Source organism: Leucopleurus acutus, assembly GCF_964270905.1.
Source record: "Leucopleurus acutus genome assembly, chromosome: 13".
In the NCBI taxonomy this organism is placed as follows: Eukaryota; Metazoa; Chordata; class Mammalia; order Artiodactyla; family Delphinidae; genus Leucopleurus; species Leucopleurus acutus.
The window spans coordinates 78,791,752-78,818,911 of record NC_139155.1 but is presented as its reverse complement, the minus strand read 5'-3'; the positions used below and the strand labels follow the sequence as shown (position 1 = coordinate 78,818,911).

Here is a 27,160-nt window from a genome sequence, read left to right as displayed (position 1 = left end):
TAGGAGAGTGATACTTGTACAACTGGCATTTGGAATCTGCTAAGTTAGAACCTTGCATACACAGGCACGTGTTCTAGGTCCCTTAAGCCTGGATTCACAGCTTCTGTGTGATCTACAAGGTGTATGATCTTGAGCACACGACTTCCTCTCTCCAAGCCTCAGCTTCCTCACCTGGAAGGTTGCTTGTTTTGAGGATGTAAAGAGCTCAGGCATGTGAGTCACATGGCACGTGCCTGGCACACAGTAAGCACTTGGTAGATGGGAGCCATGCTCAGTTTTATTCTTCCCCCAGCTGGTTTTTTTCCAGGCACTGCCCCACCCGGGGGACCTTGCGTGAGTTAAGGTAACACAAGCTAAACTAGTTTTCCATTTGGCTTTGGTTTAGCAAGTGATGGTGGCCAGTCTCCTTCCTGAGGCCAGCGAGCCTCCCTCTTCCTTCTGGGGCTTGGTGGGAGCCCCCCCCCCCACTTCCGATTCTCTGTGTAACAGGACCTTCTCCTCCTCTCTTCTCTCCCTGCAGACACACTGTCAGTGCCACGCTGGTCCCCACAGATCCCTCGCAGAGACCTCGGCAACTCCATCAAGCACAGGTAGGCTGGATTCCTGGCTGCACCGGGGCCCACCTCCCAGCACAGGGAGGGCTGGGGCCTCTGGCCCCAGCATGGGGAAAGGCTGGCAGGCTGTTTTGCCCCAGCTCCGATATCACCATGCTCTTCTCTCCTCTGCCAGGCTGAACCTCAGTGTGGCAAGGGACTGAGATGTCTGCTTCTTATTCACCTGGCTCGTAAACTTAACACCTACTGGTTAAAAGCCAGGGCTTTGGAGTCAGACTGACCTGTATTCCAATCCCAGCTAGTAACGCTTTGCAACCCTGAGGAAGTTACTTAACCTCTCTGAGACTCAATTTTCTCATCAGATATTTCTGACTACTCATAGGGTGGTCATGAGGATTAAATGAGATAATATATTAAAGTGCTAAGCAAAGGGCCTGGCACATAATAACCACTCAGTAAATGGTATCAATATTAAGACAAATGCTTGTCCTAATTTTGGGGCTCCCCACCCAGAAGACAAGATTGCAGGCTGAAGTCAGAGATGCTCACTTTCTGCTGAAGCATAGGTTAGTCCAGGGCTCCAGCCCTGTTGGGTGCCCGGGACAACCTCTCCAGGAGTACACCTGCCCTTTTCAGGAGGAAGATTTCTATCTACTAAGTCATCCCTTACATGAAGTTAACTTTCCACATTTTATCTCATTATCCTCACAATCTGTTCACAAACTCAGCGGCGTAAGTAGCACAAGTGTGGTCATGTCCATTTGACAGATAGGGAAACTGAGTCCCTGAATGATTAAGTGATGAATCTGCAAGCTGATTAACCCCAGCATTTTGTGTTCTTTTGACACCTCTGCTGAGAGCTTTCTTTGCACAAGGCCTCTGTGACCAGCAGAGAGTTCACTCATTCATGGTTTCTTTCCACTAGTATTTATAGAGAATATCTGTACCGGGGCAGCAGCACTGAACACGACGTAAGGCTTTCAACCTTGGGAAACTTGAGGTCTAGTGGAGGGATAGACAGTTAACAGACCATGACAGTGCGGTGGTGGTGGGGATCAGGGCTATAAGCGGGGGAGGCAATTCCAGGGGCAGACACGTCACCGTAACCCGGGGTGAGGCAGGAATGAGCACATTCTCCCGGAATGGCATCTCGTCAACAGTTTTTGAAAGAAATATGTTGACAGGGTAGTTGTTAAGACTCAAATGAGAAAACGGTGGAGGAAGTCGTGAGAAATACACGATAGACACGTCAGTGGTCAGGCGGTGAGATGCAGAGGGAAAGGCATCAAAAAGAAGGGCCTTGTTTTGTTTGCTTACAGGCTGCTCCCTGGCTCAGCTTCACCTCTGGATTGGCCACACCCCTAGCTCAGCTCCACCCCTGGATTGGCCACACCCCTGGATTGGCTCCACCCAATTGGCCACACCCATGGCTCAGCCATGACACTAGACTCTAGCACCCTAATGTTAGACCTGGTGGTACCTCAGATTCAAATGCTGGTGCCAAGAGGAGGAAAATGATCTGATGATCTTGGGCATCAGGAACATCTTCTTAGAGGAGCTGGCACTTGGGATGCCTTGTTACTCTCCAGTCTCACCCTGTGTTTCTCTCTGGGCTCCATGCCAGGATGGAAAGACCTAGACTCATCCCAGCCTTGGTGAAAAAATGAAATTAAAATCCCATACCATCCGCTGTCCTCAGAGTCACCTCAGCCACAGCTTGGAAGAGGGATTGCTGATCCCAGGGATGGGAGAGGGCTGGAAAGGAGAAGGAACTCCCACCTGCCACTCATACTCTTGAGTCCCATGCTGCTGGCTGGTGGATGAAACACGAGTCCGTTTGCCATTCCCCAGAGCTGACAAATCCTGCAAAGTAGATCCTGCCACACTTGCTCATCCTGCTAAAGGGGCAGAAAGGGACTTAACCAACCCCCAGTCCAAAACTGGAAAGGGAGTTTTCCTGGCCACAAGAGTGTCTCTTCAGAATATTGCTATTTGCTTAGTTATGGAGGCTTTGGGCTGCAGGTCATTCTGTTGGAAGAGTGACTGACCTAAATCAGGCAAGATGGTACAGCAGAGGGATGCAGGCTGGCCCTCAGAATTCTTAAGCACCAAGTTACATAATCGCTTCTGATTTTCATTTTGACACTGTGAGGCAGTGGAGATTAGCTACAACTCCTGCGGAAAGTGACAAAAATTGAAAATGAAAATTAACTCTGACCTGGCAACCTTCAATACTTTTCTTGGGGCCAGCCCTGCTGCTGCCTGGTATCTCATGAAGAGGAAAGCACCCTGGCGGCAGCAGGGGGCCCCAGAAGTTAATCAAATGCATCTCTGTTCCCACTGGTTCCTAGCTGTATATCGGAACCTCTGCACTGCCTTATGTTTGCAGCAAGTGGTGGTGGCTGGGGAGCAAGGTGGGCTGATGTCCAAAATGGCTTTCCCTTTAGGGCCCTCTTCTCTGCTACTAACGTTTGCAGTCTCCACTTTTGGGGAGATCACCCCTTCTTGAAGCTTCCCAGGCGATGTAACTAGCAGTGATGGGGAATAGACCGCCGGGGGGCCCCACCTTGCTTTGTGTTTCTCTGAGGACAGTTCTAGCCCTATCCATCTGTCTCCAATCTGAACTTGGCACATAGTAGACCTCCAGGCAGGCAATGTTTGTTGAACGACTGAATGACTGAATGTTTGGGTAACAATACAGTCACAGCCCAATTCAGTGAGCACTTTCTGTTTACAAGGCACTATGTAAAGCCCTTGCACTGTGCATGACCTTGTTTAATCCTCTGAACAACCTATGAGGTCAATACTGTTATTATTCCCACTTTACAGATAAAGAGACTGAAGTTTAAGCAACTCGATTAAGTCACCTATCTCTGAAGAAGAGGGGCTGGAATCCAGGGCCCATGTTCTTATCCTGTCAGTGGTCATCCTTCTAGAGATCCGTCAGTCACCATCACCTTGGCCTTGAACACTTTCTGTCTCTTTCCCACAGGTTTTCCACGAAGTACTGGATGTCTCAGACATGCACAGTCTGTGGGAAGGGGATGCTTTTTGGCCTCAAGTGTAAAAACTGCAAGTAAGTGGCTGTTCCTGGAAGCACCTTTTCATGGTGCCTGATGTCGGCCATCCTGGGCTCTGAAATAGCTTATGGGATTTTGGTTTCTTGGCTCTCAGGAGAGCTGCTTCTCTGTTTTTTCAGAAATAGGTCTTAAATCAACCTCTACACATGGGTAAAGGGTCAAGGAGAGAGCTTATGAATAAGAACCAGAGCTGAGGGCGATGCTGGAAACGCATAGTGCTGTCTGCAGAGGCACAGTGGGAACTTGCATTTTCATAGCATCTGAAATCGGAGGTTGGCAAACTTTTTCTCTAGTCGACCAGATAGTAAATATTTTAGGCTTTGTGGGCCAGTGGGTCCCTGTTACAACCACTCAGCTCTGCTGTGTTGCTCAAGAGCAGCCATAGACAATATATAAACAAATAAGTGTGACAAATTTATTTATTCCAGTAAAGGCTTTTGTACAAAAATATGCCGTGGCTGGCTTTGGCCACTCAGCCACGGTTTGCTGATCCCTGAGTTAGAGTTTGCAAAGGCCTTTTGCCCTTTATTTTTTCTTCTTGTGGTGCCTCTCGGGGTGGGGGGGGTGGTTCTGAGTCTTCCCATTTTACAGATGTGAAAGCTGACTCCCAGCAAGGATAAACCTGAGGTCACACAGCTAAGAAGTGGCTGTCTAGCTCAATGACATTGGGCAAGTTGCCCCACATTTCTGCATTTTCATCTGCATGAAAGGAATAATCATCACACCTGCCCAATGTGACAGTGAGCATTGAATAAATCAGCACCAAAGGACATAGCCCAGTGCCAGGCTTAGGGTTTTGTCCTCTGTCAAAGGTCACAAATGCCTTTCTGTCTGGCCTTCCTCTTTCCTTCTGTAAACTTGTATTAAATACCTGCTTTGGTCCAATTACTGTAAAATAGTCAATAACATTCAGGGTTACAAATGAGTGTGCCTCTGATCGCCTTACAGGAGCCACTAAGTTGAAAAGTAGGAACCCTTCTCTCTCCTCTAGACTTCCTCTTCCTTGTCCAGTCCAGGCTGGGAACTCATTTGGGTTCCTTCAGGCCTCCCCACATCCCTGCCCCATGAAGGAGTTCTTACTCTTCCCCCAGCCTGGATGTCTCAGTCAGAAGGTGAGGCTGAGTGCCCTTCCCTCCTGGAGTTGTGGGGAGGATGAATGAGTTCCAGCCCCTAAAGGAGCCTTAAGCTCCGTGGCACAAGGGAAGGAGATGGGGGCGGTAACTACCAAGCGTTAGTGTCTGGAGGCCCACATCCCCACCCTGGTCCTTTATAGACCCGGCTCTCAGGTGAGTACTCAGGACGGCGGCCCCTGGTCTTTCTGACTTTGAGACACACTAAACCAAGCCCCCGGGTCCAACTCGAAGTTCTGTCTGATTTCCCAAGTACACTAGCTGCTCTGGGGCCTGTCTTATCTGTGTGTAGTCGCTCCGTGTTCCCAGGGGAAACGGCAGCTTTCACATCTTCACACCTGCCGAGTGAGGCTTTGAAGTCAGGTAATTAGGTGACAGGGATGCAGCCAGGAGTCGGCAAGGCTGAATACTCCCTGAGCCATTTTAATTTTCAGCGCTAGAGGCAGAAGTATGAGATAGCGTCCACGCATGCTGTCTCTGTTCTAGAAGTAATGAGCAGAGGCTCAGACCCTGCCAAGGGTTGGGGGAGGGACGGGGACCTGGGGGAGAGAGGTGGGTCCCAGAAGCAGAGGCTTTAAGGCAGCCAGAGCTGAGCTGGAGTCCCACCTGCATTGCCAGGCTCCCTGTGTGACCTTGAGCAGGGGACTGTCATCCCAGGGCTCAGTTTCCTTACCTGCAAAGTGGGCGTGATATTAGCACCCCTTGCCACAGGGCGATTGGAAGGAACGGGTGAAATGTCCTTGCCCAAGATGACAATGTTTTATCAAAAGTCCTCCTCACTCCACCTTGTGCAGGTATAGCTCCTGGAACTCTAAGAGGCAGGATTCAAACCAAGCCGTGGTTGGAAGGAACAACTGATCTTTCTAATTTGCCTCAGCCCTTAGAAAAACTGCACGAAAGGTGAAAACAGAGTCTGTAACAGCTGCAGAGTTCTGGGTTGCTTCAGGAACTTTGACGTTGTACTTGCATGATGGCAGTGGAGTTTAGCGCTCCCTCTAGTATGTAATTAGGAGCATGCATTACTGATATCACCAGCTGAAGTTTGACCTTACTCTTCCATGAATGAAATTCTGTGTCTTTTGCATTAATTATAGTGAGGATGGATGGCTGTTTATATGTGTTTTCAAAGGTTGGCAGAATTTTGAGTGGAAGGGTTGGATGAAGGACAGAAAAGGGTAACACACGGACCCCATTGTCAAGGAGTTTAGGGGAAGACACACCTATAGAGAAATGAATTTTGGTGAAACTGAAGTACATGCATGAGAGCAGCAACAGGTGAAATTCCAGAGGGCAGCGCCGAGAGTGGGGAGGGAGCTTCTTAGAAAAAATGGGCAGAAATGTGTGTTCATTTACTTGACTAATGTTTATTGAGCACGTACTATGCACCGGGCACTGTTCTAGGCACAGAGGAAATAACAGTGACTGAAACAGACAAAATCCCTGCCCTCATAGAGCTTACATGCTGGTGAGAGATGGAGATGGGGAAGGCCAGACAGTAAACAAAGTAAGTTAGTAAAATAGGTCATCTGTTCAGATGACGCTCAAGTGCTGAGGAGAAGAGCAAAGAAGAGAAGGGAGATAGGAAGAGTCAGGGAAGGGGCTGCAATTTTCATTAAAGTGCTCAGAGAAGGTCTTATACCTGAGCGGGAACTTTGGGGAAAAAGTGGTATGTGATGTGGGTGATTTCCTGTTTTCCTAAAGCATTTCCAGAGGCTTGGGTCTGAACCTATCCCAAAGGCAATGGTTCTTTCTCGCCCGCCCCCCCCCCCTTTTTTTAAACCTAGAGCAATTATGGTTGTGTTATGGCCAGAAACGCCCTGGCTTAGACCCATTGCTACTCCAAGTGTGGACCCTGGTCCTGCAGCATCAGCATCAGCTGGGAGCTGAGGCCCCATCCCAGACCTGCCGCACCCAAATCTGCATTTTAAGATTGTCCTGGTGATTCCTGTGCACATCAGGTTTGAGAAGCACTACTCTCGTAAGCTCCAAATTCCCTTGTGGAGCTGATTTTATTTTTCTAGATTATGGGTCTCAAAACTCGAGTGTGTATCAAAATCCTCTGGAAGGTTTATTAAAACATAGATTCCTGGACCTATGCCCTGGAGTCTCCAATTCAGCGGGTCTGAGGTGGGTCCCCAGAATTTGCATCTCTAACAAGTTCCCAGGTGATGCTGTTGCTTCTGGTCTTGGGACCACAATTTGAGAACCACCGCTCTCTATGAAAGCAGGAGTTTGACAAAATCCAATTTTATTTTCCAACCTGACATTTCTTTTTTTTGAAGGTTGGTCCATCTTTGCTGATTATTTTTCAGTCTCTTCTGCTGTTAACATCCCTTGGCCTCACTCTATAGACGTGAGTCTTGTTCATCCTGGTTTCTCCAGTAAATTCATCCAGTAAATATTTATGTGCTGAGTCAAAATGCTAAGGTATGATTAGGAATCCAGGCTGTAGGTCAGACACACACACCTATATTTGAATCCTGACTCTGCCACTAACTGTGTAATCACTTCTGAGGCTCAATTTCTTCCTCTATAGAAAGAAGAAAATAATATCTACCTTACTAGATTGTTTAAAAAAAAAAACTGAGATAAATAAGGGAAAATGCTTAGCCTGGTACCTGACCCATTATAAGAGCTTAATAAATGAAAGCTAACACTATAATTAGCGTTATGAATTAATTTTGGGGTACCCCTCCACCCCGGAAGCCAGGATACTTCCAAATATCTAACCCTTTGCCTCCTGCTTTGGTTCAATGCCCACTTCCTCCAGAATTATCATCAGCTGTCTTGTCGGCATTCTGAATAGAGAGATTAATGAACTAATAGGAAATTATGCTCAGAAAGCAATTTGCAGTTATCTAAAATGAGGCATTTTCATCTAATAGGTTCATGAGCACGGAATGGAGCTCAGTTCTAAGTGGTCGGCTGTCAGCACAATCTACTACTGTCTGATAGCGGTGGATTCAGCTGGCTGAAGTTTGCTTTTGCAGTAAGATGCTGATGCGTTTCCCTGGTTCAGTCATGCCTTATCTGCATCCTTCCCCCTTCTCAGAGTCCTTCTACAGAAGGACCTTTCTGCAAAGCCGAGGTCTGTCTCCTTGGAAACCTCTCCACCTCTATCTGCATCGCTGGCAGGAAAACTGGCAGCAGTGGTGATTTGGGTGGCTTGTGTTCTAGAAGATAAGAGTTTGAACCAAGGTGGTTTTTTGTTTTGTTTTGTTTTTTTCCCTGCACAGGCTGGAGAGTAGAAGGGAGGGGACATCCAAAACCACCAATGGAGAAGTAGCCCAGACTCTACGGATAGGGCTTAGAAATCTGCATTTTAACCAAACTCTCAGATAATTCCTATTTGCACATACGCATGAGTGTTCTGGGCTGAGGAAATAGCACGGGCAAAGGCTTGGATCAGGGCTGAGAAGAGTTTGAGCATGTTTTGCAGGCGGGGCCCGGGGTCGAGAGGAGACTGGCTGTGCTGTGCAGCCGCGGCACTGGCCTTACTGCTGGGCCTCCTGCTGATGCTTGTTGAGGCTCCAGGCTGCAGGGGGGCACCGCTCACCACGCATCCAGCCGCAGTCCGGTGGAAGCAGGCTTGGGCTCTGGAGCTCTCGTCACGCTGGGCCAGCTTGCCAGCCAGGATGAGGCCTGGTGCGGGGAGGAGAATATGGTGTCAGGATGGCCTTTCCTCTGGGTGGTGGAGTGGAGGGCAGAAGCCAGGAGTCTGATGTTCTCTGAGTCACCTGCTCTCAGGGCCTGAGACGGGAAGGGTTTGGGTATCAGAATACCTTGCAGATGTTTAAGACTCATTTTCCTCTAGGACCGCAGAGCACTCACAGGAGTGTTTTGAAGACAAGGTGATAAAATCAGTGGCTGCTGAGCGCAGCCCTGGCTCACCCACGTGTGTCTCGATGTCCTGCTCACAGTGCCAGTGACCTCACTTGGGGACGCTGACGCTGACACCTGAGACCTTCTCTGGAGGCTTGCATTGGGGGATTGCAGCTCCTCCCCCGCGTGGCTCAGAGCCAGGGCCTAACTGGTGCAAGTGTGCAAAAGGCCAGCTTCCTCGCCTCAAGGCAGACAGACTCTATGGTACAGTTCACACTCCAGGGTCCCCTGTGGGATCAGGCTGAGACTGTAGTCACCTGCAGCCACATCCTTGCTTAGCTTCTCCCCCATTTCCTATCCTGCTGAGGAACAGCCTGGAGAACTGCCTCCATAAATCACCCGCCTCAGGATCTGCTTCTAGGGAGCTCAACTTAGGACAGTAAAGCAACAGCAAGATCCAGACGCTGGAGCTAGAGAGAGCAGGTCCTGGCTCTGCCACGTCCTAGCTGTGTGACTCTGGGAGAGTTTCTAAACCTCTCTGATGTAAAATGAGGCTAGTAAGTGCATTTGATGTGATAAGACATGTGAGTGCCCCAGTCACCTTAGTGATTTGGGGATTCCTTCAAATCAGAATCTTTAAGTTGTTCAGCACTTATTTCATTGCAGAAGTGGATTCTCTATTAATACAAAGTATGAAAAGAAACAGACTCACCAAATCACCCCTATGGGTTTAAGCAAGGTCAAAGTTCTGGAAAAGTTAGCCCATTTCCTACTTTTCTGTAGTTCTTGTTCTCCATTTTTCTTTGGGGATTTTCAGAACCAGCCAACTTCTTGGGAGACATGTTAAAGGGTTTATATCAGGGTTTCTCAACCTTGGCACTATTGACATTCACTTGGATTTCACATACTCTTTGGTTCCCTTCTTGCCCTGTGTGTCCTTCTAGCCCGTGTCCTTACATCAAAATACAATGTTTTATCTGAAATTTTCCTGTGTTTGCAAAATGACTTCAGCCACAGGTGACAAGGAGATAAAAGCATGAAGTAAGCCATGGTTGGTTTGAGCCACTGGGTGCCCTAATTTTCCCAGCTCTTGAAAAGCGGGGGAAATGACGAGCTGGTGTTGCAGCTGCCGCGAAGTTCCTGGAGGCTTCAGGAATTTGTGCAACGGGCAGGATATTGGCAGGATACAATTATGAGCATGCATCTCAGAGATCACCAGCTTGAAGCCCAGACTTATTTTTCCATTAATAGAAACACTTCAGTTTTTGCAGTAATCGTCATGGGAATTAATGGTCCCTTATATACGTTTTTACCTATTATAGTTGGGTCCAGTTACAGTGGTACGTGAGGGAGGATTATAATTCTCTTGAGGCTGAGGTGGGGATTGGATATGAGGATGATGATGCTGATCCCATGTATTGAGGGCTTACTGAGGGCCAGACATTGTGCTAAGTACTTTACATGCACAAGCTCATTTAATTCTTACAGCAACCAGGGAAAGTAGGGTCTATTACTATCCCCATTTTACAGATGAGAAAACAGAGGCCTTCAGGAGTAAAGAGTTGGCCCAGAGTCTCACAGCGGGTGGATCCACTCCTCAAACCCACTGATCCCTCTGATTCAAGGTCCCAGAGCCTTAACCACTTTGCATGGGCAAAGGACCAACCACACAGTTGCCAGCCCCAACTCTGCTTCTCCTTGAACCAGACAAGCAGAACAGAAGATGGGCATCTGGTCTCAACCTGACCCTGGATCAGAGCTGTCAGTCTTTTCCTCCCCCGCCTGCTACCCTCTACCATCATCCCTTCTTGAATTGAAAGATGACAAATGGGTCTCTGTAATGAACACCCCCAGGTGCTGGGAACCCAGCGGACCCTGTGGTCATGCTCTCCTCTCTCGGGGAAGCTGAGGGGGTCGGGGAAGGCATCACCAACAGGTAATACATCTACAGCTTCCTTATAGTATCCTCTTGTGGAGAGACCTGTGCCGGGGTTTTCCTGATTATCTTTCATTATGTTGCTGGAGCGTTCAGTCTTATTTCTATGTTAATACTCCCCATCTCCCTTGCTCATTTCTGCTGTTGCCTTTTTCTTTCTAACCCAGTTGTAGGCCAAAGAGCTCAACCCCACTGAGCTGTCGGCAGTGAGGGAAGAGGTGTTTTTTGAGATTCTTCACTGAGGGCATATGGAGACATTTCTAGAAGCACAGGCTCAACTGAGAGACCCCAGGGGCGTCAAAACTGCTCGGTTGGGGCACTCATTCAGACAAGCCCACTGCGAATGGGGTAATGATTTTGTTTAGTGATTTTGCAGGAAGGCTTAAGGAGCACTTAATTCAGTGTTGTGGGAAAAGGCGCACAGAGGCAGGGAGCGGGAAGGATAACCTGAGAGGGGAACCTGCTGCCCTGTGATTGTATCTGCTGCCAGAGGGGGGTCTTTCCAAGATGCTTATCCAGCCCTCACCTCCCTGTTTAAAACCCTTCCTTACTTCCCCCTGGCTCTCAGGATAAAATCCAGTCTCCTGAGGAGACCCTGCACTATCCTTGTTTACCTCTCCTTCCTCCCTCCTCACCACTTCCCTCCTTATGCCTGGAGCTCCAGCTTCTCTGAGCCATCAGCAGGAGACGTGCCCACCCACTGAGGATTCTTTGCACCCTAGTGCTTTAGCCTAGATCTTCCTTGCACAACTCTGCTAGCTCCCCAGGCTCAGCTCAGTTATCACTTTCTCCAGGAAGCCCGCCCTGACTCCCCTCAGTTCCAAGTACCATACCCCGCCCTTCACGATCATTCCATATAATATACTACATTGTGTTTGTCTATTTACCTGCGTGTCTCTCCGACCAGACTTTAAACTATTTGAGGGTAGGGCTGTGTCTGCTTTGTTCACTGTTTATACATCCAGGACGAGCACCATGCCTGACACATAGCAAGTACTCAGGAAATACTAGCTGGTGGAATACATCTCAAAAGGAGCCTCTGGAGGGAAAGTGGTTCTTCCGAACCCAAGACTCTGGAAACCTGGTTCCAATCCAAATGGGATCATTTCTAGGAGGCAATTTTTTTATATGATTTTTATTTTTCAATTTGTTAATGTGGTGTATCACATTGATTGATTTGCATATATTGAAGAATCCTTGCATTCCTGGAATAAACCCCACTTGATCATGGTGTATGATCCTTTTCATGTGCTGTTGGATTCTGTTTGCTAGTATTTTGTTGAGGATTTTTGCATCTATGTTCATCAGTGATATTGGCCTGTAGTTTTCTTTCTTTGTGACATCTTTGTCTGGTTTTGGTATCAGGGTGATGGTGGCCTCGTAGAATGAATTTGGGAGTGTTCCTCCCTCTGCTATATTTTGGAAGAGTTTGAGAAGGCTAGGTGTTAGCTCTCTAAATGTTTGATAGAATTCACCTCTGAAGCCATCCGTTCCTGGGCTTTTGTTTGTTGGAAGATTTTTAATCACAGTTTCAATTTCAGTGCTTGTGATTGGTCTGTTTATACTTTCTATTTCTTCCTGGTTCAGTCTCGGAAGGTTGTGCATTTCTAAGAATTTGTCCACTTCTTCCAGGTTGTCCATTTTATTGGCATACAGTTGCTTGTAGTAATCTCTCATGACCCTTTGTATTTCTTCAGTGTCAGTTGTTACTTCTCCTTTATCATTTCTAATTCTATTGATCTGAGTCTTCTCCCTTTTTTTCTTGATGAGTCTGGCTAATCGTTTATCAATTTTGTTTATCTTCTCAAAGAACCAGCTTTTAGTTCTATTGCTCTTTGCTATTGTTTCCTTCATTTCTTTTTCATTTATTTCTGATCTGATCTTTATGATTTCTTTCCTTCTGCTAACTTTGGGTTTTTTTTGTTCTTCTTTCTCTAATTGCTTTAGGTGTAAGGTTAGATTGTTTATTTGAGATGTTTCTTATTTCTTAAGGTAGGATTGTATTGCTATAAACTTCCCTCTTAGAACTGCTTTTGCTGCATCCATAGGTTTTGGGTCATCATGTTTTCATTGTCATTTGTTTCTAGGTATTTTTTGATTTCCTCTTTGATTTCCTCAGTGATCTCTTGGTTATTAAGTAGTGTATTGTTTAGGCTCCATGTGTTTGTATTTTTTACAGATTTTTTCCTGTAATTGATATCTAGTCTCATAGCATTGTGGTTGGAAAAGATACTTGATACGATTTCAATTTTCTTAAATTTACCAACGCTTGATTTGTGACCCAAGATATGATCTATCCTGGGGAACATTCCATGACCACTTGAGAAGAAAGTGTATTCTGTTGTTTTTGGATGGAATGTCCTATAAATATTAATTAAGTCCATCTTGTTTAATGTGTCATTTAAAGCTTGTGTTTCTGTATTTATTTTCATTTTGGATGATCTGTCCATTGGTGAAAGTGAGGTGTTAAAAGTCCCCTATTATGAATGTGTTTCTGTCGATTTCCCCTTTTATGGCTGTTAGTATTTGCCTTATGTATTGATGTGCTCCTATGTTGGGTGCATAAATATTTACAATTGTTATATCTTCTTCTTGGATTTATCCCTTGATCATTATGTAGTGTCCTTCTTTGTCTCTTCTAATAGTCTTTATTTTAAAGTCTATTTTGTCTGATATGAGAATTGCTACTCCAGCTGTTTTTCGATTTCCATTTGCATAGAATATGTTTTTCCATCTCCTCACTTTCAGTCTGTATGTGTCCCTAGGTCTGAAGTGGGTCTCTTGTAGACAGCGTGTATATGGGTCTTGTTTTTGTATCCATTCAGCCAGTCTATGTCTTTTGGTTGGAGCATTTAATCCATTTACATTTAAGGTAATTATCAATATGTATGTTCCTATTAGGAGGCAACTTCGAGGTGATGGGACGAGTGGAAAGATGTTCATGTTTGAAAGGACAAGAGATGGCTTTATATACGCATCTAGGTAGTAAACTCCTTTCTAGATGATTCTAAGAAAGATTGTTAAAGAAAGAATTCTTGTCTTATTTTATTATACACCCCCAGTGCCTCTCACAGCACCTGACATGAGGAGGAAGGTGATGATGTTTTTTGCGTGCGTGAATGAATGGTTATCCTGACTCTGCCATTTACTATCTGTATGATTGGGCTGCTTCCTGAGCCTCAGTCTTTTTGACTTTAAAACGGGCACGGGTGCAGCATTATCCATTGCTCACGGGATTGTTCTTCAGAGTTGTACAGGGTTATGTAAGAGCGCCTGGCCCCAAATTGGTGTTTGCTTAACGTTTCCTCAATTGGATATCGGGGGCCAGGTTTTTAAAACATCCCATTTGCACTCCGGAAGGAAAGGCGGTGCCTTCTCAGGTGGGTTGCAACATGAGCTGGTGTGAGATGAGAGAAAGGACCAGGGATTTGGGCTGCTTGGAGCAAACTTTTCATAAACTGGTTAGAATCCCCCATGAACCATTTGAAATGAACGTGACTGTGTTCAACAGCAAGAGTCTTGGGGGCCCCTCCTCCGGGAAGGCCACCCTTCTTGATTCCAGCCTCACACCGGTCTCCGGGCTTGCGTCTGCTCTATGGGGCTGCTGGGGGGCCAGGACGAATCCATTAAGAAAATGGCAGAGCTGCTCATAAAAGGGGCTGTTTGTCCCCATGGTTCCCGGGCAAGATCCATGGAAGTCCAGTTTGCCTGTGGTCAGACCCCTGTCCCCCACCTCCCCGTCAGGGAGGAAGGAGGGCAGAAGGAAGGGAATGCTGAAGGGGACGTGTTTGCACTTCACACTCTGCAAGGGATACAATTTATAAGAAATAGAAATCATTTTAAAAAATTGATGGAGACTATTAAGGGCCCCACACGAGGGACATTTGATGGGCTTTCCCTGCTGCTGGGCTTGCCTTCCTTTTTCTTTCTCTCCTCCTCTCTCCCTCCACCTCTCCAATATCTGTTCAGCATGTATCATGCACCAGCCACCAGACCAGGCACTGAAGGCGGGGTAGGGAAGGTTGCTGCAAAGATGAGGAAGACCCAGATCCTGCCCCCAAGATAAATTCACATATTTACTTTTCAGACAGAGAGGATGTCTCATTCGGCCAGCAACTCCTTTGGAGAATGAGATATCCCACGTAAGCAACTTTTCTTGATAACTGAAGCTTATCCTGTTAGCCTTTGAATTTGAAAAAAATAAGCTCTTTTCCATGAAAGTTTTAAATAAACCCTTTCCAAGTTTCCAAGCTGTCTGAGGCTCGCATGGCATTCCCCGTGTGCCCTCAAGTGTGCCTTAGCCCTGCCCGCAGAGACACTGACTTATTTGCTGCCCAGGTGGGCACCACTTAGGCATTTTCTCACTGGATCCTCATGGCAGTTTTGCAGGTGAGGAACCCGGAACCTAACAAAGCAGACGGATGCCCCCTTAGTCTGGAAAGGGTAGATTCAAGCTCAGGTTGGCTGAATTCCGAAGCCCAGGCTTTTCACCACTTCTGGAACCACATACGACCTTTCCCTGGTGCCTGGAGTTGATCAGAGCCACCATCCTAACTCATGGTGCTCCTCTGGACCACGTCTGGTATGGAGGTTTGTCCAGGGTGATCAGCTGTGTCCTGCCTACCCCTCCCTTTTCCTCCATGTGGAACGGAGCGCAAGGAGGACCAAACTCCTGGGCTCAAGGGACACACGAGGGACAGGGAACAGAGGACTTGGTTTTGGTGTGAGAACTTTGGGACAGACCACGTCGCTGTTCTGAACCTCCTTTAATAATCGTGGTGTCTTAGTTGGGCTCCCCTGTTTCTACAGACTTTGAGACGGGGATTTGAGGGCACATGGTTTCTTTGAGAAGTGATCCCGGGCCACACCAGCAGGGGAGTAGGGGAGCGAGACAGGGAGGGGAAGAAAGGCAGCCTGTCCTGGGTCCTGGAAGAGCGGGTGACGGCTATGGGCACCTGGGGTCCAGCCCCACATCGACACACCCCAAGGAAGAGGGTACTGGGCGGTCCATCAACCAGTTCCCACCCAGAGTTCTTTCAGGGCTCCAGGCAGTCCAGCCAGCCCACATTCGCAGCCGGAGAAAGTCCTCCAGCAGAGGGTCTTAGGGACTTGTGGAACACTGCATCAACTAGCAGTAAAAGCGACAACTCCCACAATAAAAACGAGAGTACCTGCAACTTCAAGTACTTGTCCTGGGCACCTTACTTCTGTCGTATCACTAATCTCCTCTGCCACCCTATGAGACAGATGCTATGATTGTCCCCACTTTTTTTTTTTTTTTTTTTTTTTTTGCAGTACGCGGGCCTCCCACTGCCGTGGCCTCTCCCGCTGCGGAGCACAGGCTCCGGACGCGCAGGCCCAGCGGCCATGGCCCACGGGCCCAGCCGCTCCGTGGCATGTGGGATCCTCCCAGACCGGGGCACGAACCTGCGTCCCCTGCATCGGCAGGCGGACCCTCAACCACTGCGCCACCAGGGAAGCCCCCCACTTTTTTTTTAATACCTCTTTATTGGAATATAATTGCTTCACAATGTTGTTTTACTTTCTGCTGTACAACAAAGTGAATCAGCTATATGCACACATATATCCCCATATCCCCTCCCTCTTGTGTCTCCCTCCCACCCTCCCTATCCCACCCCTCCAGGTCGTCACAAAGCACCGAGCTGATCTCTCACGCTATGCAGCAGCTTCCCACCAGCCATCCATTTTACACTTGGTAGTGTATGTATGTCCATGCCGCTCTCTCACTACGTCCCAGCCTCCCCTTCCCCCCCGTGACCTCAAGTCCATTCTCAACGTCTGCATCTTTATTCCTGCCCTACCACTAGGTTCATCAGTACCATTTTTCTAGATTCCATATATTATATGTGTTAGCATACGGTGTTTCTTTTTCTCTTTCTGACTTACTTCACTCTGTATGACAGACTCTAGGTCTATCCACCTCATTACAAATAGCTCAATTTCGTTTCTTTTTATGGCTGAGTAATATTCCATTGTATATATGTGCCACATCTTCTTTATCCATTCGCCTATCGATAGACATTTAGGTTGTCCCCACTTTACAGATGAGGAAACTGAGGCTCAGAGCAGGTCAGTGACTTCCCCAGCTTGTCACAGCCAGGAAGTGGTGTCAGGCTTGGAACTCAGATTTCTTCTGTATATTATCCTGATACCACTTCCTTTTATTTATTTATTTATTTTTTGGTGGGGGTGTGGAGGGGGGAGGAGCCTGCCTTCTGGAAGGTTTAGGCATCCAGACACCTCTCATCTGGGAAGTAGAATGTATCCTTCTTCTACTGTGGTCCTTGAGCCGTGGCGTGCACTTGCTGAAAACTCACATTCCCAGCACTTCCTGAGTCGGAACCCGAGAGGGTATGCCTTGGGAATCTGATTCTGAAGCAGGTGGTTTACCGATAAATTGCGTGCTAGTAGCTCTTTTCTTTCATGGGCAGTGAAAAGGAGAAGTCTAACTGGGGTGGAATCATGCGTGTTTCCTGCTGGAAAAATGATGCTTTGTAAGTGGGACACGCACAAGTCTGGCCTCAGTCCCTGTACCGCCTCCCCTCCAGGGTCTGGGTGACTTCAGCTCTAAGCTAATCCTGCTGGCTGGATCAGCAGGTCCTGGATGTGTGGGTTCCAGTTCTAGTTCTAGACATGTGAACCTCTGTGCCAAGTTTGTGTCCGGGCATCGGAGAGCGCTCTCTTGGGGTGTCTGCAAGGGCAGTGGCTGTGCTCCAGAGCCTGGCGCTGCCCTCTGAAGCCCTGGCTGGAAGGATGAGAGTTCCATCGCCCACCCTTCAGCCAGAGTGGAGGAGGGCTGCTCCCTTACTGTGAGAGACAGAGAGGAAAAGGCCAGGGGGAGGCAGGAGACGGCTGAGGTCACTGGTGGTCTCGGCAGCCGTGTCCTGATACGGATGTGGTCCGAAGGTGACGTTCAGCTGCTTGCCCTCACTCTGCGGTGCTGCCCACAATTGGGAACGGGCTGCTTCACACTGCTTGTCAGCTTCCAGCTGGGATTGTTCAAGGAGACTCCTAGGTGGGGCTGGCAGAAAGGAGCAGTCTCCTTCTGGAAGCTTCCTGGCGGAATTGAGCTAGTTCAGACAGGAAAGAGTGCACACACTTCTTGGTTCAGCTGTCACTTGGCGTCAGCAGTCTCCCCAACCAGGGCTTCCCAAACGTCCATCTGACCGAGTCACAGTCACCCATTTCCTCCAGAGGCTTCCCGGTGTTTGCAGAATCAAATACAGACTCCTTGCTGGGGCCCCGGGGTCCTGCCCACCTCCCGTTCCTCAAGTCTTCCCTCCACTCTGGTTCTCTTCACTTCAGCCTCATCAGCCTTTAACTTCTGGCCCCTGAACCCACGAGGCTTGATTCTGCCCCCCAACCTCTGTGCCACTGGAGCCCTTCCCCCTCCCACTCCTGTCACTCTCCATCCCATTTCCCTGGATTATTTTGTTCACCATCTTACCACACAGGCGATTATCTGATACTTGTTTATGTGTTTATTAACCCTCCCCATAAACATAGCGGCTTCATCTGGGTGATCATTGTGTCCCCAGGACCTGGGGTCCAGTAGACCCAGTTTAAGTGTATGTAGAATGAATTAAAGGCTAATTTCACACTCAGCAGGTCTTCCCTTCTCTATAGGTCTGAGTCTGGGGGCCTTAGAAAAGAAAAAGACAAAGCCAATTTGCAGTAACGTGGGATTTTTATTGCCTTGTGAAGTCAGGCAACTGTAGGGGGAAGAGCAAGGTGACAGGCTCAAAAAAAGGGACATTTTGACTCAGCTGCTTATAGACCACAGGAACCTTCCCCTTTACTCACCTCCACCCCCAAGATGTAAAGCAAGAAGAATGGAGGCTTTGGAGGCATCTGACAGAGCTAGAGCTGGACTTGGGACCTCTTACTGACTAGTCGACCTTGGGCAAGTTATCCAAATTTGCTGAGCCTCAGTTTCTTATTCTGTAAAATGGGGATAACAAAAGTTCCTACTTTTTAGGGCTGTTACAAGGATTAAGTAAATCGTGTAAAGCACTGAGAGCGTTGCCTGGTACATTGGAAGCACTGCATAAGTGTTAGCTCTTGTTTTTTTCAGAGTCACGTGGTCTTCATGACGTTTGTGACCAAGGGTACCTCCTAATGTTTCCAGCCCTCTTAGACTTCAGGTGCCAAGAGCTGTCACCTCTTTTTTGAAGATTCCACATTGTCTCAGCCAACTTTTCCCAGCCTAACTCAGCCATTCACTCACCACCCTGTCTTGATTTTGTCCTGTTCATGTAGCATCCCTACATTTATTCATGGACCATTTGTAGCCTTTTTCACTTAAAGCAAATTTATTTACAGGTGAAGATGTATCTTATAATCATGAATGGAGAATCAGCATCACTTGCCATTAAAATAAGGGGACCAGAAATAAATAGACATCCAAGTGGAAAAATAAATTTATTCACTTCCCTGTGAATACTGCTGCCTGTCCAGATCTGGGGTTAGCACGTGGCAGAGAGACGTAAAGATGTCTTAGCACAAGAAACCCCCCTGGTGCAGTCAGCGTGAAGGAGAATTGAGATGGACTAACGTTCTCACTATGCGATTGTTTCATGCTGCCCACATCCCTCCTGGCTTCCCCCCTGCACCCCTGGGAGCCCCAGATCTAAGTTTTCCATATCGCAGAGGAATTCAGGGCCCTGTTAGGGCCATAAAAGACTGAACACAAGGAAAATTGGGGAAATGTGCACAGACATTCCAAAGCCATCAACTAGACCAGTGGTTCTCATGCCTCAGCACCTACCATCAGACTCATCTGGAGGGCTTGGTAAAGCAGGCCACTGCATCTCAGCTCCAGAGTCTCTGATCCATCACATCTGGGCTGGAGCCCTGGAAGTTGCATTTCTGGAAAGTTCTCACCTGGTGCTTCTGCTGCTAGTCTGGAGATTCCACTTTGAGAACCACTGAACTAGACTAACTGAGTCAATGTCAAGTCCATGTCTGGGCGTCCAAACCATTCCATTAAAGATACCTGTCAAATCCCTAGAGGGGAAGAGAGTGGAGGACACATCTAAAGGTCCCACTTCTCTGTGTAGAGTACTTTGATAATAAACCTCTAAGCAGGCTGAGGGGAGCCTTCTGGCAAAGATGTTGGCCATTGGAAGTTAAGCTGGTGCACACAGAAATAGTAAGGAAATCCAAAAGGATATGCATGGAGCACTGACAGCACCTGCTGCAGTGTGTGTCCACCCTGCAGATGTAAAATTCCAAAAGAAAAGGATAGAGCAAGGTCACAGTACCCTTTTGAAGCCTGACAACGGTATGGGGACGAGCAAGGTGACATCTTGGATTTGTCTCAAAGGAAGACATTTTGACTCTAAACTCTTAAACTTAATACCTCTAAAACTTAATACCTGTTACTGATCTCATCCTCATTGGAAGCCTTGGTTGGCTGTCTCCTATAGCATGAGCCTTTAAGAAAAAATGATGCCACCTCTGCCACCACTGACCCAGGGTTTCTGCCAGGACAAGTCAGTTAATCTCAGTTTTTCCATCTGTAAAATGGGAAGAATAATAATACCTATTTCATGACGGTGTTATAAAGATCTAATGACATAGCGTCTATAGAATGTTTAGTGCAATGCCTGGCGAATGAGTCTTCAAGTAAGTTGGTGATGATTATTAGGGTTGAATGATGATGATGATGATGATAAACATAGACTGATAGATAACAATGTCTTTCAAAGCATGAAGTCCAAGTGGGCACTGTTGGTGAGACAGTTGCTACCAACTCTTGGACGACCCAGGACTGACCCGTGAGTGTGGGATGGCAGCAAACTCTCTCCAGAGTTAAGTTCCTAGGTTCCAAGGGTATGCCTTTGCAGTAGCTGCCCTATCTCGTCTCATGTCTCGGTATCCACAGCGCCCAGAGCTTTCTGAACCATTGGTGTGTCCCATCCACCCATCCGTCTACCCAACCATACATCCACCCACCCATCCATCTACCCATCCATCCACCCATCCATCCATCCACCAGTCCATGTACCCATCCATCCATCCATCCATCCACCAGTCCATCTAAACATCCATCCATTCACCCATCTATCCGTCCATCCATCCTTCTCGCTCTTTCTCTCTCTCAGGTTAAAGTGCCACAACAAATGCACCAAAGAAGCCCCACCCTGTCATCTCCTGATCATCCAGCGAGGAGGTAAGTATTTAACACTTTCTGCCCTGGGTTGGGGGAGGGGGGCTCCTGCAGGCCTTCCGAGATAGCTGTCCCATGCAGCTCACCTCTGGATACCCCTTGACCCTTGATCCTTGCCTGTCTCATTTCTTTCCCTCTGACACCCTTCCTCCTGACATCTGTCTCCTTAATCCACCTCCCATGCCCGTTCTCCCTGTTCTTTGTCCCCATTCTGGTCTCTCTGATACTTTAGCCCCCAGATTCATCGACCCCTCCCTAAGTCTTTTTCTCTCATCCGTGCCCTCCTTCCTAATTTTTCCTCTCCTCTCTTTCCCCCAATCCCATTCCTTTCCCTTCCCACTTGAAAAGAGTCCTAGCTGAGTGTTCTTCCGTTACGTGCTCTTCAGACCCGGCCATCTGGCCCTGCAGAAGCAGGCATAGCGAGGGGGCTTGCTTGGGCCTGTTGGTTTGGGCCATCTGTGTTCCATCTCCTGGGGCCCTGGGAGTGTCTGGGCCAACCTGTCTAGGCAGGGAGCCAGCTGCTACCTCTGGGAAGCCACTACCAGCCTCCTACCAGGCAAGAGCAAGACCAATTTAGTGAGAAGGAAAGGCTTTTCCCTGTCTGCTAGGGATTCAGTTGGAGGCCTCGCATTCCAGCTTTCAAAATAGTTCCCCCAGTTCTTGGCCTGTGGGGTAGCTATTCCCAGACTCCGTTCTCCACACTGCACTTCATCCACCGGAGGATTCTGTAGGCCTGTGCTGTTCAATACAGTAGCTACCAGCCATATCTGACTATTTAAATTTAGATGTATTACAATGAAGTAAAACTAAAAACGTAATTACTCTGTCACACCAGCCACATTTCAGGGGCTCCATATTGGAGAGTACAGATACAGAACACATTCGTCGTTGCAGAAAGTTCTACTGGACATCACTAGTCCAGACGCTTGCTCTTGCAGCGGTGGTACGTGGGCCAGCAGCAACACGGGAATCGCCCAGGAGCTTGTTAGAAATGCACAACTTCTGGCCTCACTCCAGATCGTGCATTTTAAACAGCTTCTACTGGCAACTTCTCTACGCTTTAAAGAAGCGCTGCTCTAGAGGAGAAGCTGCAAACTCAGATGCCTGCCAGGTACCCTAAGTGAGAGCCGCTGGCCAGGCGGGGCCGTGCAAAGCGGAGAGAGAGCCAGGTGCCGTCCAGAGAGGATGGCCACTCCAGCAGTGTGGACCTGCATTGTACCGTTTCTCATGTTTCAAAGAAAAGCCCCAATAGTTTTATGTGCCGTGTACTTATTTTTAAATGTTAACAACTTGTTAAAATTGTTAAAATTCTTGCTGGCGTCCTCCCTGCCACCCCCCACCTATAGGTTGGATGGAGGCCTAGTGCCAACTTCGGGGAACACAACTCGCTAATCCTCGTCCTCCGCCACCCCTCCCAGCCCTTCCGGCCTCGGGTCAGTGTAGGCTCAGGGGACTCTACCCTGGTCTTGAATGAACCCAAGGGAAACTTAAAGAAGGAGGTAGATTGCTGTCAAAAAGTGCTGACACGTCTTCCAGAGCCAACGGGCCATCGGTTTTCGATGATCTTTGCATCGCTTTCCTCCACGAGGAGAGAAGATTGCAGGAGAAGGAAAAGTCTTCAGCTCCTTTCTCTTGCCCCTTCCCACCTCATACCCTTAATTAAGAACCATCTGTTCCTTGAACAACTGTATACACGCCGTGAGGCTATTTTAAACCTGAATTCTCACCACGCCTGAGCCCTCGTCTTGGGTCAACTTTGTCGAGGAAATCGCCTCCCACCGGACTCCCCTCCACTGTGGTCTCTGCTGGAGCCCGACTCCCACATGGAGACCAGGACCAGTCTGCTGGGAAGTGACCCACTCTCAGACACTGACATCGGAAGAAGGGCTCCCTCCCACCCACCTTCAGGATGCCCCCTTTACTCAAAGGCGGCAGGTGCCTGTACACACGAAGCAAACGGAACTTTCCAGAGGTCCACCAGCTTCTTGTTCTACCCATCCCCCTTTGGTAGGAAGTTGAAAATATAGTTGGTTTCCATGGTGATGGCGGCCCAGGCTTAAGAGAGAAATTAAACCCCTGGGTCAGTCCAAAGCTTTAACTTTTCCATGAACACCCCCAGCCCCACAATAAAAAACAGCTAACAAGTAACATTACCAGGCATCACATTTGAGTGCAAGCTCCTTGCTCTGCCCCTCCCGGTGGTCCCTGTAAATAGTAAGTAACAGGGAGAGGGGCTCAGGTGATGTGGTTTGGATCAGGACACATTCATTTAGCATCGCCTGTGTGCCCAGCTTTGTGCCTTTAGGGATGATGCAAAGGGGAAGCTGGGAAGCTGAGACTGTCCTTCAGGGATCCGTGGTGACCTTGTTTAGCACAAATGTATTTTGACCTGCTACAGACTGCTCGGGCCTGAGAAATCCCACAGGCGACCCAAGATGATCCTAACACCCAGCTTAGATGCGGGAGAGACAGATGGCCACAATGAGTTTGTTGACTGATGACAGCCCCTGAGAAATCAGGAGCCGCTTATCTTTCAAAGGAGGTTTAATTCTGATATGAACGCCAATGTGAAACAATTGTGGTATTGGAGAAAAAAACTCCGATAGCTTCAGTTTCATTGTAATAATTTTTCATCGTCAAAAGCCATATATTGACAACACAAACATTTTAGAAACCACAGAGAACACAGATAGTGGGAAAAGTGTCCCAGTATCATGATATAACACGGTGACTATCATTTTTAGGGAATTCCCTTCCAGTCTTGGGGGTGGGCCTTTGAGGTGGGGTCAGAGCTCTGCTCTCCTGACGTGACAGTACAGAGCAAAAGTGGTACTTAAATTCCCACATCACTGTTTTTACCCCTACGGATCCAGCAAGGTTAGTCCGGACAGAGTCCGTTCCGTGTGACATCAACAACCCTCTACGAAAGCCACCCCGGTATTCGGACCTGCACATCAGCCAGACGCTCCCTAAAACCAACAAAATCAACAAGGTGAGACTGGAGTTCTGTTGGGAAGGGGCGTGCTGGGGCTGCCGCTGCCAGACAAGGGGCAGGAGGGAGGAAGGTTCTTGAACAGGACTCGGCAGATTGACCTGGGAGCATTGCCCTTACTTCCCAGCCCACCTAGGCTCTCCTCATTCTGTGTGGTTTGTGTCTAGAAAAGTCTGGGGGGCATCCAGCCATCAGTGCAGAGTGAGTGTGCCAGAAATCTACCCAATTTAGAGAGAGGGCACCTGGCAATGAGAATGAAGGAGCGTGTTGATGGGGGCACAGTAGGGATGGGAGGAGAGCCTGAGAGGGGGTCCTTAGTGGTGCAGACTCCGCCCTCTCTCCTCTGAGATGTTTCATCCTCTGCCAGGATGAGCTTCGCAGGTGGTTCTGTGCTTTCTCACACATCTGTTGAATCCAGCCACCAAGGGACAAGAGTCTGTTTCTGAGCTCCTGCTGGAGACCGGGTGGATGGATCTGTGTGGGGACCACAGGCTCTGAGCCCTAGCTAGCCTGGTTGGCTTCAGGCTGGTCCTCAGACGGTGGTCAGCAGCGGGCTTCTCTGTGCCTCTTTCTTGCCAATGTGGCCTGGAAATTTCCAGTGTGATTTCCATGTCCTTTGTTTGGTCTGTTGGTGGAAGAGCACCAAAGCGATCCCAGGGACACTTCCAACCTCACGGAAGGAGCAAAGGTAACATAAGCCAACAGGTGATTTCTCAAGCCCTACGGTGCCTCCGTGCACTGTAAGGAAGGTGGATAAAATGCGGGTCAATCCAAGCGTGTGGGAAGTCACCAGCCTGTGTTCAGGACCCAGATGAGTGTCATGGTGGCCGTGTGACCTCTTGCCGGCAAGGCATACTCTCCCTTCTCTGCATAAGGCTGGAGAGGGCCTTTCTCCCTCCCCGATCCACTCTCCACACAGCAGCCAGAAAGATTCTTTTTTTTTTTTCTTATTTTTTTTTAACATCTTTATTGGAGTATAATTGCTTTACAATGGTGTGTTAGTTTCTGCTTTATAACAAAGTGAATCAGCTATACATATACATATATCCCCATATCTCCTCCCTCTTGCATTGCCCTCCCATCCTCCCTAATCCCCCCCCCCCCGCAGGTGGTCACAAAGCACAGAGCTGATCTCCCTGTGCTATGCAGCTGCTTCCCACCAGCTATCTATTTTACATTTGGTAGTGTATATATGTCCATGCCACTCTCTCACTTCGTCCCAGCCTCCCCCTCCCCCTCCCCACGACAGAGTGATTCTTAATGAATGTAGTTTGAATCACACCACCCTCTGCTTAAAAACCATCCCATGGCTTTCTGTTGCGTGGAGGAAACAAATCAAACTCCTCACTGCAGCCTGCAAGGCCATGCACAATTTGGTCCCTTCCTCCATCTCCGACCTCCCTTTCCAGGCCTCCCCAACAAAGCCCATATGTCCTTTCTCTCTCATGCTGTCACCCACCCTTCTTACTACTGGATCTCAGTCATTCACCATCTGTCTCCTTGTGGCATTGTCTCAGGACTTGATGATGCAGCTTGGCCCCTGAAGTCAGGCAGACCTGGCAGCCAGTCTTGGGGCCTCCACTTACTCACTCTGAGACTCTGGGCAAGTAACTGAACCTCTCACTGAGCCTCAGCTTTCCTGTGTGTAAAATGGGCGTGTTCCAGTTACCCACTGCTGTATAAACAAACGACCTCAAACTTAGTGATGGACGCCAACAGCTCCTTAATTATGCTCATGGGGATCAGGGTCAGGGATTGGGAAAGGGGTACAGTGGGGATGGTTTGTCTCTGCTTCATGATGTCCAGCTGCGAAAAGCTCACGCAGCTGGGGGCTGGAATCATCCAGAACAGGGATTGGCAAACTATGGTTTACAGGCCAAATCTAGCCCGCTGCCTGTTTTGGGGAAATAAATTATACTGGCACAAGCCACACCCATATTTTCTGTGGCTGCTTTCGTGCTTCAAGGGCAGAATTGAGTAGTTACAACAAAGACCGCTTGGCTCACAGAGCCTAAACCACAGGATGGTTTAGCCATTTCAAGATAAAGTTGGCCAACCCCTGATCAAGAGGCTCCTTCACTCACATATCTGCTGCTGGGATGAGTCAAAGGCTGAGCTCAACAGAGACTCATCGGGAGCAACTACATGTGGTCTTGCCCTGTGGCTTGGGCTTCCTCACAATATGGCTGCTTCAGGGCAGTCAGGCTTCTTACATGGCACCTCAGGGCTCGAACAGCAACTGTCCTAGCAAACAAGGTGGAAGCTGCAAAGGCTTTTTATAACCTAGCAATATAAAAGCCCGTGCATTGCCTTGGCTTGTCTCTAGCCAAGGGCTGGCAGCGTCAGTTCTGCTGCACTCTACGCAGTCACAAGCCTACTCAGATTTAAGGGGAGGAGGCGTGATCTCACTTGTCAATGGGAAGAATCCAAGGAATTTGTGACCGTTTTTGAAAATGTCCCCGGTAAGCAAACAGAGCACCAACCCCAGAGACTTATTGTGGGGATGAAATGAAATAATCAACATAAAGCACTTAAGAGAGGTTCCTGGCACATGGTAAGCGCGCAGGAAATTCTAGTTATTTTTATCAGCTTAAATCTTGGGCTTCCAATAATAATGTCCGGCTGAGTCTGCTTTTCCTTTGTTATTTGTAAAAGATGTAGGTCTCCCCGCCGCTGGGGTTGGGGTGCTTAAGGGGCTTGAATGGTGAGGCTCCTGGGGAGTAACCGGGCACACCTATAACCATCCTGTCCTTTGTGACCTCTTGAGGGGTGAATGGCTCAGAGCCGTCTCGAGACCTTTCTCTCTGGCTTTACAGACGCAACGAGCCTCTTGGTGTCAGATGGGACAGATAGATCGGTGACTGTGACATTGTTCTGCTTGTCTGCCAGCAGGAGCATTTGATAAGAGAAATAAATTAACCTCTACTTAGAAAGTGGCTTTGACATGAAGGTGGACAGGAGCTATCAGAGAGCTGGGTTATTGTTTCCCCTCTTTCTCTTCTCACTGGCTTCACGCAGATTCTTTCTGTCAGGCGATGATGTGGTTAGTGCAATAGATTTCTGAGCCAATTTGATCTGCAGATTTCCTTTTCATTGCTCTCTGTCTCTTCTCTTGTCTAGCTCTGTCAGTCCAGGTTCATAAGAGCCCAGCTTGTTCACCCAGCAAAATGATTTGAGTGTGCATTTTGGAGTCAGAAGGTCTGGGCTTGAAACTCAGTTTCTTCATATGCTCTGTGACCAGAGCAAGATCCTTCCGCCTTTGCTTTCCCCTCTGTAAAGTGGGCATTATAATAGTAGATGGTATTGGAGTTGTGGAGAGGAGTTGATGCTGTGTGTTATATGTCAGGAGTTTAGTCCCAACACTGGATCCTCAGGCCATGGCAGAGCTTGGTGATGAAGAAGACAGACGAGGAGGAGGGGGAAGAGGAGAAAGAGGAAGAGGGAGGAGAAGCAA

At 48.2% G+C, this 27,160-nt stretch overlaps 1 protein-coding gene across 1 annotated transcript in view; it reads left to right on the top strand.

Moving 5' to 3' along the window:
• Window positions 1-27,160, top strand: part of KSR2 (kinase suppressor of ras 2) — a gene marked incomplete at both ends in the record, with an annotated part of 399,400 nt that overhangs the window by 293,489 nt on the left and 78,751 nt on the right. Inside the window, 4 exons of the mRNA XM_082852603.1 lie at window positions 521-590; window positions 3,547-3,630; window positions 20,650-20,717; window positions 23,588-23,706. Coding sequence (XP_082708729.1) covers window positions 521-590; window positions 3,547-3,630; window positions 20,650-20,717; window positions 23,588-23,706 — 341 coding nt within the window. The remainder of the gene's footprint in view (window positions 1-520; window positions 591-3,546; window positions 3,631-20,649; window positions 20,718-23,587; window positions 23,707-27,160) is intronic.